This window comes from Xenopus tropicalis, chromosome 5 (genome assembly GCF_000004195.4).
Source record: "Xenopus tropicalis strain Nigerian chromosome 5, UCB_Xtro_10.0, whole genome shotgun sequence".
NCBI lineage: Eukaryota > Metazoa > Chordata > Amphibia > Anura > Pipidae > Xenopus > Xenopus tropicalis.
In genome coordinates this window covers 101,869,935-101,885,501 of record NC_030681.2, presented here as the reverse complement: position 1 = coordinate 101,885,501, position 15,567 = coordinate 101,869,935, and the positions used below count along the sequence as shown (strand labels likewise).

The window sequence follows — 15,567 nt, the reverse complement described above, 5'->3', positions numbered from 1 at the left end:
AAATCAGATTCTCTCTTTTCTTTTGGGAAGAGCCCAGCCAACACATTTCCTAACGTAATATTTATACCTTCTTAGGTTAACAGTAAATGTATAGTAGTAGCATAGCTGGCCCCACAAAACAGCGTATGTTTACACATCAAACACACAGGATATACCAAGGAAACTACAAATTGAATTCAGTAAATGTTTTAATGGCAAAGTTTTCTTACATTTCAGAATAGTTTAAGAATAAACTTGGCACAGTTTCAGTACACAGAGAAACAAATGCACAGTTTGATAAGAGGAACATGTCTTCTCTGCTGTAAAAGTCAAAGAAAAGAACCTTGGATTGGCATTTCCAATCATTATCTCCAGTTATAAAAAAATCCAGTGTCACTAATATTTCAGTGCGCTCAAATTGTTGTGATAGCGTGTCAGCCACTCAAGTGACACTATCAATAAAAATCACCCTAAACCATCTCTGAACAGCACATGCACAGTCAACTTTTTTTGTAGATCCAAACCCGTCTTCCAGTACTACCCACGGAATCCTGCCCAAAAGAAAAGAAGCAAGCCTTGCAGACTTACAACAGTTATTTCACCATCACAAGAGGTAGAAATACTGTAGTCAACCATGTCAGTATGGCTCAGGAGCATATGATTACTATTGATCCTTTCAGGTACTTGGCTGGTAAAGCTTGGGGTCTCCAGGAAAAGGAAGTGCAGGGGCTTGGTTAAAGTGGCCAGCCAAGAAGGTTCCAATAGTTCCAAGGAAAAAAAGGAAACACATAACCAAGAAGCAGACCCGGTCAATCACTCGCCCAATCAAGATCCACTCTTCATTCTCCTATGATATCAAAAAAAGGTTGATTACACCAACAAGTACAATATTATTTATTTTAGTTTTTCTCTGTTACAGTATAATGTTTACTTATTAACTGTATGTAGCTATAGTTATATGAACAACCTCACATTAAAATAGTAAGGATCATGGGACAAATGTTCAATCTGCGCTAGTATGGTTTCTTTGTCATCATCAAATTGTACAGTGCTACAGAATATGTTATAATATGATGCAATGTTATATAATGTCATAATTATATCATCAATATTGTCTTTGTTTACCCACAGAATTTTATTTACAGCAATCTAATACTAGCTACAGTAAATTATGTCCCTGTTTGATATCATATGCTACAGAACAATGACAATATAATGACCCAGGTCGATAAAACAAGCGCAATTTATAGCATGCGTTAAAAATTTTATCACTTCTTATTTTTTGCGACTTAACGCTCTAACGCTCGATTCAGTAAAAGGACAGGCGTCATAATTTAACTCGCGATGACCGATTTTCTTGCATTATTTCCCGCTGTGTGCGTTATTTCCTGTCGCGCACAATATATTTCATTGCGTGCTATATTTGCTCACGCTATTATGCACGTAACCATTACTTTCTGAAAACTACCATTTCCCTGAAAACTGGCGGCTGCATCACTCTGGGGCCAACACATACTTGAAAAAATCCCACTGCAAAGTCCATGTTGTGTTGCCAAAAGCTCATGAACCACAATTTTCTTTAAGTACCGCCTGCCCCAAGTAGGTGTTAATCTTCGCACAGACTAATGCAATATTTAGCGCATTTAACGCTTCATATGTGTTTGTGAATCATGCGTTAGTATTATTTCTATTTGCTTTTAATATTGTAAAGCACTAATCCCACCGGAGTAAAATATAAATACTTTATTTTCCCTTAAAATAGCAACACAAAGAAATATTCACATGCTTTAGACCGCCCAGCCGACAAAGTTGGAGGCATTTACAGTAACACAGCTGTTTTTTCACCATGTTTAGCTAGGGCAAAAGGAGAGGCTTAGTAGTTTAATCACTAGACTAACTGCTCTAGGGGTCAATTCTTGTATTAGCTCACTGTGACCTTTTGCCCGTAATGTTATCTCCTTGTGTTTTAGTCACCAAAAATACATTATTGTGCATTCAGTGTGCCTGGAAATTATGTGCTGTGTGTAATTAGCAGCACTCTATGGGAATATAGAAAATGAGACATGTTTTGCCATATTGCAATAATACACAGCCAATAATCCTGTGCATATTAGGGTAGGGCAGCCTATATTTGTACAAAAATATGTAGATTTAAGGTACCTTTTATGGTATGCAAAAATGTACCTGGCTGAAATAGAGTTCATTTTGTTCCTGAGCAAGGTAATTAAGTGGCTGCTGAGGTTAGAGCTGCTAGTAGGTGAGAAGAGAAGTGCGCTTCCACACCTATGGGCTCTCTTGTGTGTCTGGAGGTAAAACACTGGTCTGGCTGTGTGAGAGGCTACTGGACCCTGAGAGAGGCCTGTGAAAGATGCAACCTGTAAGGAAGCAGTTGCTGTGAAAGAGAGAAGGTGGCACTCTAGAGGCTGCAGCAAAGTGCAGAGAAAGGAAAGGTGCTGTACACCTTGTTCATGTTTGGTGGAGAAAACCCATATAGACCTCAAGGAGCGATGGTTATTCATCTATTTACCTGCAGTATTTGTGAAAATGCTGCATAAAGTGCAATTTGGTGTCCCTGTTTTCCATCTACCTTTACTCTGCCACTGCCATCATAAGCAAATCCCTGCATTATCTCTAAATCAGGTCCAAGTGTGACCTACACCACACTATCAGTATGCCTAGAAAGAAACAACAGGGAGTTTTATTTGAATACCAATAGGAGGGATACATACCCTTATGCTAAAGGTTCATATTGGAGAAATTTGTTTTTTAATAAACTTACGCTTTTAAACTCATTCTTCTCTCTAGTCGCACTGGCAATATGGCAGCAGGCTTCAACACAAGCGCGAATCTCTGGAGCCGCATGTTTAAGGCTGTGGACCAGATCATCTGATGTATTGTTTTCCATTCCCCTTCCTTAAAAATAAAAAAAACATAAAAAAGTCTTTGTCCATGACAGACTCCATGGTCTTCTTGAATGCACTTCTTATAATTGGATAACAACCGGTTGAGCCATAATAGAAAATAAGGATTCAGCAAATCAATCATTTGAAGTCTTGGACAAAAACTTCACAAAATATTTGGCTAAATACATTTGCATATTAAACTATACACAGAATTCACAGTTATATGACATTAAGGGCCTGAATAATAATTCTTTGAGCATTGGGATCAGGTAATTTGATGTAAAAATATTTGAGTAAGTTCTATAACTTTCTCATGTTTTCTTGCATTTTTGTTTTCACAGTTGTGCTTTTTGCAAAAAATATAAGAGTTTTAGAGGCTAGCATATTTTTTTCTTGAAAGGAAATGCAAGAAAGTTAAAAGTTTACTTTTGTTTTGTCTTTTATATTCAAACTACACAGTCCTGATCTAAGGATAATAAATTAGCACCTAAGGTTTCAGTTTCAGATCTGGCAATTCAGAAATGAACTGAATTGCATCCTAATAGAAAGAAAACACTATAATGTCATTATTACCTATTTTATCCAGCACCACTTTCATTAGGCCATCTCTTTCCTTTTGCTTCTCAAACATGAGCTGACTGCGAGGTTTTCTCAACATATATTCATCTGCCTTTATCATCAGCCCCACAGAGCTGCTGCGACGCATAAGCGGTGCTAGGGGAGGTGCTGCATCACTTGGGCGGAGATGCATCCTCAGTAGACGAGGAACAGTTCTCAAACAAAGCTGCAGAGTTACAAACACAAAATTTTGTCATAGGCCACAATAATGCTGGCTAAGCTGCTTTATGTGAAATAAAGCTTGCATTGATATCTATCTGAACATAGAAGACCAGTGTATATGATTGTGGGATAGAGTCAATGGCACTGATTTTATCTACATGATTGTATCCTTTAAAGTTTACTCATTCCACTGGCTCTGTATTTAGTTTTGGTTTGCACATCAGTTTATGCAAGCCATAAAGCAGCCTTCTCCCCCTGTCAATATCCAAAATAAAAGTGTTCTAGTAAAACAACCAGAAAACTGTCTATACTGCCACTAATAAGCACAGCTGTGACAATAAGCATTTCTCCTACCTCTCGGACAGTGCTTGACATGCTATGAGTATTTGGTGTGCGAAGAGAGATATTCAAAACAATGACAGCGTTGGCAACAATGGTAATAGTCACAACCATCAGAAATGTCAGATACCTGGGAAAATACATTAAATTCGTTTAGTGTTTCAGAAATCATATCAGTAGCTCCTTGTATAGTTAGTTTATTGCTATCCGTATTGAGACTCACTGTATTTACAGAAGAATCATAAGCAACACATTCCATAAACTCTAATGCTAATTTTTTTTGACCATCATAAAGTTATCCTGTTTACTTGGGCTACTCACTTTACAATAAGTGGCACAGCTGTTGAAGTCTCTGGAATCTTCTGGGCAATAAGGAAAAGGAAGACAGTCTGGGCCAACAGGATATTAATGGACACTGTACACTTTTGTCCCCCGGCTAGCAAGAGAACAAAGAAAAACCATCATATTCTTCTTCCTAAGCTGAGAACCTTGGTCATAAAGAGACATAAAAGGTAGGCTTGTTTAGGACAAGTCAACAATTTGTTTACAACACTTTTTGCATTATTTGTCAAGTTTTTAGGCTCTTTCACACATACTGAATCATTTTTTTTCCAGATTTTTTGTGATTTTGCTAACATTTGAATCTCCATGGCATTCATAGAACCTTCTAAAGTTTTAGTGAACTAGAACCATTTTAACTGTCAGAACTGAATTAAATCATAAGCATCTCTTCTCCAATGTTACAGACTGATCTTGGCCAGCATACATATTATTGTTTTAATCATTCAGCCCAAATGATCAAATCTTACAGGAAGAGCAGAAGAGCTGCAGCTCTTCGTACTTCATCATCTGCCATTTTACCTATCAACAGGGTTCATCAACAGATATTTTTAGGTGGACAAATCAGCTGTGATCCCACAGGATGGTCCATTAAAACTGCCCCTCAAGGTGGCGTACTAGCCAACGGGGCAGGCAATATGGACAAAACCAGATAGAATATCTGACCAAATCTGAATGAGCTGACCAACTTACATGCTTATCAGTGTGTGTGGTACTAATATATATTTAGAGAGATAGACAGACAGACAGAGAGACAGTCTAACAGAATCAAAAAAAGATATGCTCTCGGTGTATGTAGGGTATGTTCTGAGTGTAGTTTACTTTGTGTGCACCCATGACCACATGAACTATAGAAAGCAGCAAGGGTGTATGAAGCATACCTTTGGCTGGTAAGAAATAGACCAGGATGCTGACGAAGGAGATAAGGACACATGGTACAATGATGTTGATGATGTAGAAGAGAGGTTTCCGTTGAATGATGAGATAGAAGACAATCTGCTGATAATTTAAATCATCAGGAGTGAGGCGATGATTTATGATTTTCTTGGCTGGCATGTGTTTTATTGCCCATTCCCCATTTTCTGTAAGTGGACAGTGATATTTTGGGTAATCAAAATAAACAGTTAATATTCTTATGAAAACGGCAAATAAATTAGGATTTCCTTAAATGTACTTTCCATAAATAAGAATATTTGGATCATTATCTGTTGCATTTCTGGTCCATTACGCCCTTAAATGTAAATAGAATCTAAAGCCCTATAGCGATACTGTTTCCATTTTAGTTTATTCATATGTTGTGGATTGCATAATGGCCAAGCACTGCTGTACTGACTCCTAGGCACAGCAGCCCTTTGCAAACAAACATATCACTGGTCTCTTATCCTAGCTACTGTTTAGGCTTCAAAGCCATGAGACTCCAGCTGGACAACAATTATATTAGCCATACTAATATATCTTTGGTTCCCCCTTTTGGTTCTTCAGTTTTATCCTAACTACTTTGATAAAATGCAAATATTACTAGAAGGAAATATCGTGCAGTCACACATTACTTATTTTGGTAAAATAAATGGTATAATTTGCAATGGGTACATTTCCCTTTAAATAAAAGACTCTAACCTGTAAAGGCTTCAGGGTCTATTTCTATCCATTCAATTGTCTGTTCATCAACTGTAAGAAGTAATTCAATCTCATTAGCACTGTAAGTCTGTGACCTGTTGAAAGCAACAAGAAAAATGTAACTGATGCTGTAGATGATACTAATGAGAAACAGGGTAGAACTCACATGCACAAGTCTGTTAACTGCAAATAACACTCAAAAGATTAGGTTTACACAACTCACTGGAACACCATGGAGCAGTTCTGCCAGTCAAAAGGAAAATAGGTGACTACAACAGGGCAAGAGCTTCGGTAGATGGCAGGAGGAAGCCAGTACATTGAACCATCTGAAGATACCAGCGTGTTGGCGTATAGTGCAATATCAAATGTCCCATCCACACTGCAGAGAAGAAAAACAAAAAAGTACTGGTTATATATTAATGCAGGTAGGGCTCATTTATGAAGTATTGCACCATTTAAATTTCATAAACAACAGGTTGTGCCTATCTGCACTCATAGTGACATGTGACAACCTGTCATTTGCACCTACTTTATTGTATGAGGCCCAAGGTGCAGCTCGGCTTCGAGCTCCTGTGCAATAGAGCCCTAAATCTAACACTTGCTTTGACCAGGCAGTAATTAGATGGTTCAGTTTGCATGTTGTGCATTTAGGCATTTAGTGTTGTGGGGCACAATACACTGCCCATGTGTCGCCCCTTAACTCACAGGGACAAAGTTGCACCCTTTAGAGCACAATTTACTAACAGGTACTTTGTGAACACAGTATCTTGCACACCATTTTGAGCTTGATTGCATATCAAATTCATAGAAAGAATATTGCATTTCATGAGTAAAAACACATTAACTGCACTAGTTGTTTGCACTTTGCACCGTGGATATTACACAAAAGCACATATGCATATCTAATTTTTACAGATTTTCTTGTTTTTGTTGTTATTATGGATGCACCTTTCCTGCAGTACATACAGGTATGGGATCAATTATCTGGCATACTTGGGAAATGGGGTTTTCTGGACAATGGATCTTTCTGGAATTTGGATCTCCATATCTTAAGTCTTCTAAAAATCATTTTAACATTAAATGAGCCCAATATTGTGTTGATTGTTTTGCAACCAATATGGATTCATGCAGCTTAGTTACCATCATGTAAAAGGTACTGGTTTATTTTTACAGATTAAAAAGAAATCCTTTTTGAAGAATAGAATTATCTCCTAAAATTAAATCTATTGGAAATTGACTTCCTGTAATTTGGAGCTTTGTGGATAACAGGTTTCTGGATAATGGATTGCATACCTGTAATAAGCAAGTGGCTGGAAATAAACTAAGCTTGTGTCGCTGTCAGCCATATTAATTGTCCACCATAGCAAATCGTTTTTAAGGATCATGATTGAATTACATTTTTATAAATTCAAATATCAGACTTCATATTGAGATAGTATGAATCTTACTTGTTTTCTAAGCCAACATCTGGAAGCCACACCGATGTTGAAGGAATTCGCATCATGCTAATTCCATAGTATTCATTGGGGTCCCAGCTCAGCCGATAGTCTCTCCATTGCTAACGGCAAATTGCCCAAAAATTATAAAATCAAAAAAATAGTGTTTACATAATGTAAAGCTGACACAAACATATATGTACAAAGTCTGCACTGCATTATACTATTACAAAAGCCACACAACTGTTTCCAGTTGAAAAGCACTTACCACTTCAACCCAGACATTGGTTGTCAGAGCTTCTTCTCTCTCATTCTGAAGGAAACAAAAACAGTCATATCCCTTCTTATATTTTACCCCCCAAGAAGTGGTTAATTTACCTAGAAATTTTTTTTTCATAGCAATTTGTGTAATGGTCAGAAGCACAATGGCTAAAACTCAATAAGTTAGAAGAAGGAGTATTTTGTAGTGAGCCCACATGTATGTTTGCTATGTAGTATTTAATGGGTTTCTTTAGAGCTTATCTGTTATCTGCTTATCTACTATGTATCCTGTGCTTAAATGGCTGCCCCCATGGCTACACAGCAGCTTGTTTATATAAACTATAGTAGTGTTTTTGAAGCAAGTACAACAGTTTTACCAGTTCAGGGCAACACAACAATATATTTCCATTACTTGAACACATTTCTTTTTTTTTGTTACTGTTCCTTATATGTTATAAGTAACATTCAAATCAAATTCCTGATTGGGTGCTATGGGAACATCATATTTGTATCCAACTATATCCATTGTATCCAATGTTAATGTGTGTGTCAGTGAATGTGTGTGTTAGACAATAAAAATGCATATTGGTGTAGTACATGAGTGAGCAATTGTGCTTGAGCAGTGAAGTAAATCCCAGTGTGCATTTTAATAGAGGTGGGAATGAACGCATACCTGTGTGTTCAGTCAAAAGCTACAGTACCGTTTGTCTTCCTATCACTGTATGTATGTGTTTGGATATTTGGCTACTAATTTATGAATAATATAGCACTATTTGCTGTGGGGTCTCCAGCCTCACATAATATACAAATGCAATCAGTACACATGACAATATGTATTATTAGCACATTAATCAGTCCAAAACCAAACCTATGATCACATACCAGGGAAATGAGGTTGGTTAGAGTTAGTTTTATGCTGACACTAACAATGTCGCCATCCTTTTCTGCAGGACGTAAGTTTTTATTGTAATTCTTCATCAAGTCATTAAGGAGCCCCTCTTCCTCATTGTGGCACAAGGCAGCTGAAAGGGGAAGCACAACAGAACTATAGTCGATGGTATAAATGAAATAAAGAAGTTATGACACAACATAAAGATGGCCTCTCTCTGACAAGAGGATCCAATATAATTGGGTGTGCCCTCACTATGGTATAAATCACTGGGACCAAATTTGACCTTAACCTAACCTGGAAGCACAAGTGCCTTCATTACAGCCCAAAGGTGCTTCAGAAATACCATCATCCTGACATGATTTCTAGAACACATGTAAAAAGGGTGGGTTTGCCCTCGCTTATGATCTATTTTGCTTACCATGTTAACCATGTTATGCCTTGATCTGGCACAAACCCATGTATACCACATGTTGTCATCAAGTACAAACTAATACCACATTTTTCCTGCTGGGTCTTCATGAAGAAAGAAGGACTTCTGTACACTCTATGGTAGGATTTTGTAATATACTACATGTCAAAAGAGAATTGTATGATGTTGAAGGCTTGCACAGTATCTAGAGAGGAAGAAAAGCTCCAGATAGGGATACCTGAAGTATATACACACATTTACCCTTACTCACCCACAGCACAAAAGCTTCCAAACACCTCTTTCCATCCCATTTTAGTATTATTATTATTATATTACTTTATTAATATAGTAACATCATATTTATGAGGTGCTTTATTCATCATTCACATCAGAGCTTGCGCCAGTGGAGCTTATTATCACATTTACACACGCTGGGGCCAGTTTCAGCTGGAGCCTATTAACCTACCTGTGTGTACCAAGAGTTTGGGAAGAAACTGGTTCCCAAAAGGAAACCCACACAGGCAAGGGTGGATAAACCTCCACTCCAGCGTTGGATGGTGCCCAGTCCTTTCCCCTGACCTACTCAGCTCTGCCCCTGACCTGCCTCAGTTCAGCCTAAGCCCCACCCTTTTTCACCAACGCTGGGCCCTCCTTCAAATTATTGGCCATGAGTTGCACTTATGGTTAACCACCACGCACAGAGGGATGGGGAGGAACATATAGATTTTATCCAGATAATGCTCTGATTAGAACCAGGAGCCAGCAATTCAAGGTAGTGCTTAGCTACAAATCTCCCCACACTAAGGGGCACATTTACTAAGACACGAATCTGAACCGAATTGGAAAAATTCCGATTTGAAAACGAACATTTTGCGACTTTTTCGTATTTTTGGCGATTTTTTCGGCGTCTTTACGACTTTTTCGTTACCAATACGATTTGCGCGAAAAAACGCGAGTTTTTCGTAGCCATTCTGAAAGTTGCGCAAAATCGCCCGATTTTTTCGTAGCGTTAAAACTTGCGTGAAAAGTTGCGCCTTTTTCGTAGCGTTAAAACTTAAAAGGTGCGACGTTTCGCACAAGTTTTAACACTATGAAAAAAGCGCAACTTTTTGCGCAAGTTTTAACGCTACGAAAAATCGCCAGATTTTGCGCAACTTTCGGAATGGCTACGAAAAACACAAATCGTATTAGTAAAGAAAAAGTCGCGACATTTTTCCGAAAAAATCGCAAAATACCGATCATTACGAAAAAAACGCAATCGGACGCATTCGGCCCGTTCGTGGCTTAGTAAATGTGCCCCTAAGTTTTCAAATTGGATTCAAATAGTGTTTATAACAAATCTGCATATAATATTAGATCTTATTTGGGGTGATTCAGTAGGGACACTCTTTTTAGCCTAATTAATTCAACACAACTTTATCATGTGAGTGCATACTTGTAAATTATGAACTATATACAAACTTTTGCTAGGTATTGTTGCTGTTTACCGGGAATCAGAAACTTGAAGCCTGTGCTTGCATAGTTATCATATACAAGGTTACTGCAAGTAATAGACGTAAGCAATCACAATTTCTATCCACTGCACAGCCAAACCTGTTACATATATTTGCTTTAGGATGCAAGTGTCTTTTTTTGTCATTTATACTAATTTTAGGATTATATTTTAGTTGCCACTTTAGTTGCAGTGCAGCATAACCCAATTCCCTTTTTTATTAAAGTTTGCTGTAAAAATGCCTTGGTTCCTTTCAGATTAGGAACAAAATTTAAAAATCTATCCTGTCTCGTATTGAGCATATAAGACCAGTCGAAAGATATACATGATAATCAATATACAGCAAACTGCATTAATAAATGGCAGTTTACTCAGATATATATTAAGTCAATGAAGGCAAAAATAGAATCTACTTTAGTTACAGTATAACTGATGATAAATATAAACCTGCAGAGATACAAGCAGTTTCTCTGTTAATTAAATGTTGTTTAATGATTTGTTCTCCTTACCTGAGATGCATATCAACACCAACAGAAGCACTGTGTCCATGCCGCCTCTTCATGTCCTTTGTGCAGAGTGGAGTAAGCCTCCCTACAATGTCTGGAATGGTTATTTTTGGGAATGGCCAGGCTTGCAGGACACTGTCACCAGCTGTCACAGGCATATTCAGCTGTTGATACCAAAGAGGACAAAGGGAAATAACAATGTCCTGCTTCACTGGGCTGTGGCACATTAGATGGCGCAATGATTAGTAGCCTGTACTGCCAAAATGCTTATTATAAGGCACGGGCTAATAAGCACTTGTTCTCAGTTATCACAGTTTGCTAGAAAAGCTGCAAATAGTATTACAAAAGTACTACATCAAAAGCTGAGTTCTGTATTCAGAAAAGGAGATACACATGATAATGGTAAAACTAACAACAAAAGATATAAATAATCATTTAGGGGGCAAACTATACTGAAATATAAGAATCCTCCATTTTGGGTAAAAGACAAATGGGAACAATAGCACCTGTCAGTATGTGTCTAACATATAACAGTTTACATACCCTTATACCACAACAGACAGCTGAGAATTGGAGTATTTGTCTGTACTAGCCATCTGTTTGCTACATAAACATGTGTCACTCCACATGCTGAATTTAGCCTTTCCCATACACTAAGGAGCAGATTTATGAAAAGGTGAGTTTAGAGTTTAATATATAAAAACTCATGTTCTATTCATTCCTATGGGATTTTTAGAAGTTTATTTATCAGTGGGTGAATGTTAGAACTCACCATTTGATAAATACACTTGTAAAAATTCCATAGGATTGATTAGAACTTGGGTGAGTTCTTATGTGTTAAAGCGATACTATCATGATTTTTATGGTGTACTTTTTATTTCTTTATTTGTTTTTCTTTATTTGTTTCCAACAAATGTATTTTATTATTTCTAATATTGGTGTGTAGGCAGCCATCTCAGTGCATTGTGCCTGAGTCTGAGCTTTCAGAAGGAGCCAGCGCTACACATTAGAACTGCTTTCAGGTAACCTATTGTTTCTCTTACTCCCATGTAACTGGAGGAGTCCTCAGTCGGACTTGGCTTCCTTACTAGTAAGTGTTATTGTGATATCTACTGGGAGCTGCTTTCTTTCTGCCTTCCCATTGGCTGATTGGCTGCTGGGGGGGAAAGGGAAGGGGATGATATCACTCTAACTTGCAGCTCAGCAGTAAAGTGTGAGTGAAGATTATGAAAGGACAAGTCACATGGCTGTGGCACCCTGGGAAATAAAGAATATGGCTAGAACCATCTGGAATTTAGAAATAAAATATAAAAAAATATCTTATTTTTCTATGCAGATTTCAATGCAGGATTCTGCTGGAGAAGCTCTATTAACTTATGTGTTTTGAAAGAAAAACATGTTTTCCCGTGACAGTATTCCTTTAAGCTCTAAACTCATAAATTCTAAATTCATAAATTTACCTCTTAGTAAGAGACGCAAGGAACTGGGCAGATTCCTTTCTCTCAACAGCGTGATGTAAGTGTTAGAGGCTTTCCTGGAATCTGACATATGATATTGATAAATACCACATACTGGACATCTGCTGGCAACTTGAAAAGAGATATTGACACACGCTATAAGTAAATGCCTCTTTGCATGCAAATGAAACAAGGTGCAGGGGGACCAAATAATAAAAAATAAGCAATCCAGGGTTTGTTCACATTGGATGTAGCATGGTAGCTGTGGCTTACAAGGGCATTACTCATTTATTATAATTATTAACCTTTATTTATTTATTTAGCGCTAATGTATGAAACAACACTTACAATATACATCATTTACATTGGTCCCTGTCCAGGTGAGCTGCATCTAATGTCTCTATTACATTCACATACACACTATGGTCAATTTTATCAGAAGCCAATTAACCTTATGAATAGTGGGAGGAAACCCACATAAGCATATAGATTGTAAGCTCTATGGGGCAGGGGCCTCCATCCTTTTGTGTCTTTGACTCTTAACTTATTGCAACTGTATCTTGTATTTATTTGTTTTTATTGTTATACTTTGTATTTATCATTATCTTAATAACCCCGCTTGTGTTAATGTATTCTACTGTACAGCGCTGCATACATAAGTAGCACTTTATAAATAAAGATATACATACATACATACAAGCACAGGGAGAACCTGCAAACTCCTTGCAGATAGTGTCCCTGGCTGGGATCAAGCCTATGACCCCGGCACTTCAAGGCAGAAACTATTTGCCATCATTTGACAGTATAATTTTTTCTATGTTTTATTTGTATATATAAAAATGTGTTTTAATAAAAATAACAATTATGTGCATTTATTTTATGATTTTTTTGGCAGGCACTGTGTTTCCAGTACATGAATGCACAGCAATATATAGGTACCATAGGACATCTGAACAGTTCCAAAGAACAGAGATAAGACTCCTGCGGTTAATCTCTGCTACCATGGACAACTAATCTCCCCAAATCGCTGGTGGAAAGGCATACTCATTGCTTCATTTTCCAAAGTCGCTCGAAGTTGCCTGCAGGAATAAACTTTGTGTGACTTCGGAAAAATGAAGTGATGCATATACCTTTTCACCGGCAATTCACTTTATTGCTGGAGGAAAGACATTTTGGGGAGATTAGTTGCCCGCAGTAGTCAAGATTAAACTGCGGGCGACTAATCTCCCTGTGGGTTATGAGCCTTAGACAGAGTACATTGATAAAAGCTGCCCAAGTTTTGGTGGAGGTTCATGTAACAAAACCTATGCACTCTACTGCTACTCTGTGGCAAGTGTATCTGCCATATTGAATTCTATTTGTACAGCCCCATGGAGAAAAATTAGATTGTCTTAATTTGTACATCTACACTGGAGCAAAGAGAATACTGAGCTGCTATATCATGATTATGTGATGTAAATTTTTTTCAGTGGAGCAAAAGCAGTATAAAAGCATTGACAAATATGGTGCATTGTCTGCACCCATATCAAATAAAACATTATTTCTTGAACTTGGGACTGATTTAGCTGATTATGACTACAATATGTTAAAAAGTAGAACTAAACCCTGCATATAAAAAAAGATTCCTAAGAATGGGATATTTAGGGCTGGGTCACACAAGGCACTACAAAGTACCAGGGGAACACAAAGAAAATGTGGTACATTTTTGGCACGCTATGGGGCAGAATCCTGAAAAATTCGGATTGGAAACGAAAATTTCTGAAGATCGCAAATATCACGAAAATGCTTCAGAAAAAATCATATTAGTCACGAAAATATTGTATTGGCGATCCGAAAGTCCCGAAAATTTCGTACTAAATGATTGTAAACAGCGGCAAAACCAATCCGATTTTTTCGCACTAACAATACAAAAAACTTTGCGCAAGCGTCGAAAAAGTAGCGCAAGCAACGAAAAAGTCGCACAAGGTACAAAAAAGTCACAGAAAATACGATTGGACCGATCGATTGAACAGTCGGAGGATTCGTGGATAAGTAAATGTGCCCCTTTATGTTTATAGTTGAACATGTGGATTAATATATAAATATAGGGTCACCTGTGCATCTTTTCACTAAAAATACTTAGTTGAGCTCTATAGCTCATATAGTGCTTGGGATGAAAGACCATGACACTTATGGGGATAAAATAGGTTGACTTGCATATTTCTTTGGAAGCCAAGGTAAAGGTGTTATTGTATAATTTATAATATTAGTTATTTTTCTATTCATATTCATCTTCCAGTCTAGCATTCAAACCACTTCCTGGTTGCTAGGATATTGGACCCAAGCAACCAGAAGGCTGCTGAAATTCTAAGCGGAAAAGCTGCAGAACAAAAACCAAAATAATTTTGATTTAAAAATGAGACCAATCACACTTGACCTACCCCTTTCAACAATGAAATACCCTTTACACTAGATACAGTTTACTTTTGTTTTCTAGGAACCATGTATAAATATGTATTACAGTTAAATATCCTGAGTGGTGAAATGCTGCATAGCATGCTTCCATGTTGACATATTTCTTGTGAGTACCCAGATGCATTGCATGTCCTGAGTGTGCCACTGCATGTGGTGACCATGTAGTCCCTATTTTGGACACAATATTCACTGGGTACATTTTTGTTTGTCATTATTTTTTCAAACCAAATTTACTGCATGATATTGTGGTCTGTGCATGTCCTCTTTCCTTTTATCTCTCTGTAGTTTCTTTATTTGACCTTCTAAATAACTGCTATGTATATCGAATGATGAACCATTCACATAAAAATATGTGTCAAATGAATTGTTCATAGAAAAGATCAGTTGGCAGAGTGGCCATGCAAAAGATACCATTCAAGAACAGCTCCCTGTGGCCCCATTCTATTGATGTTGTCAGACTGACTTTATTTGACCACATATTGTTGTTATTTTAATCCAGGCCAACCAAATTTTTCAAACTTGGCCAACTGGCAAAATGGCTAATATCCATGGTACAATGACCATGAGGTCTGTTAGTTCCCTGGCACAAAAATCCTAATAAATTGTAAGTTCATCAGGACAGAGACCTCATCCCAACTGTGTACTAAATCTCACTAGCACTCTTTTGATACTACTGTGTAGGTTTAGTTCAACAGCTCTCTTT

General features: G+C 37.5%; 1 protein-coding gene across 2 annotated transcripts; it reads right to left on the bottom strand.

The window, feature by feature from the left end:
* Positions 1-170: 170 nt before the first annotated feature.
* chrng (cholinergic receptor, nicotinic gamma) lies at positions 171-11,064 on the bottom strand. Of its 2 annotated transcripts, XR_001924518.2 has the most exons (13): positions 10,957-11,064; positions 8,537-8,676; positions 7,662-7,706; positions 7,406-7,515; positions 6,181-6,336; positions 5,958-6,052; positions 5,222-5,422; positions 4,323-4,437; positions 4,017-4,131; positions 3,456-3,666; positions 2,759-2,892; positions 2,507-2,654; positions 767-826 (listed from the first exon to the last, which is right to left on the bottom strand). XR_001924518.2 is itself a non-coding variant. In NM_001103033.1 (12 exons), exons 1-12 carry the CDS (start codon positions 10,994-10,996, stop codon positions 656-658), a joined length of 1,533 nt encoding a protein of 510 aa, NP_001096503.1. In that variant the 5' UTR covers positions 10,997-10,999; the 3' UTR covers positions 171-655. The 2 variants fall into 2 exon arrangements, 1 of the variants encoding a protein (NP_001096503.1); NM_001103033.1 differs by lacking the exon at positions 2,507-2,654 and having other exon boundaries at positions 171-826; positions 10,957-10,999.
* Positions 11,065-15,567: the final 4,503 nt, after the last annotated feature.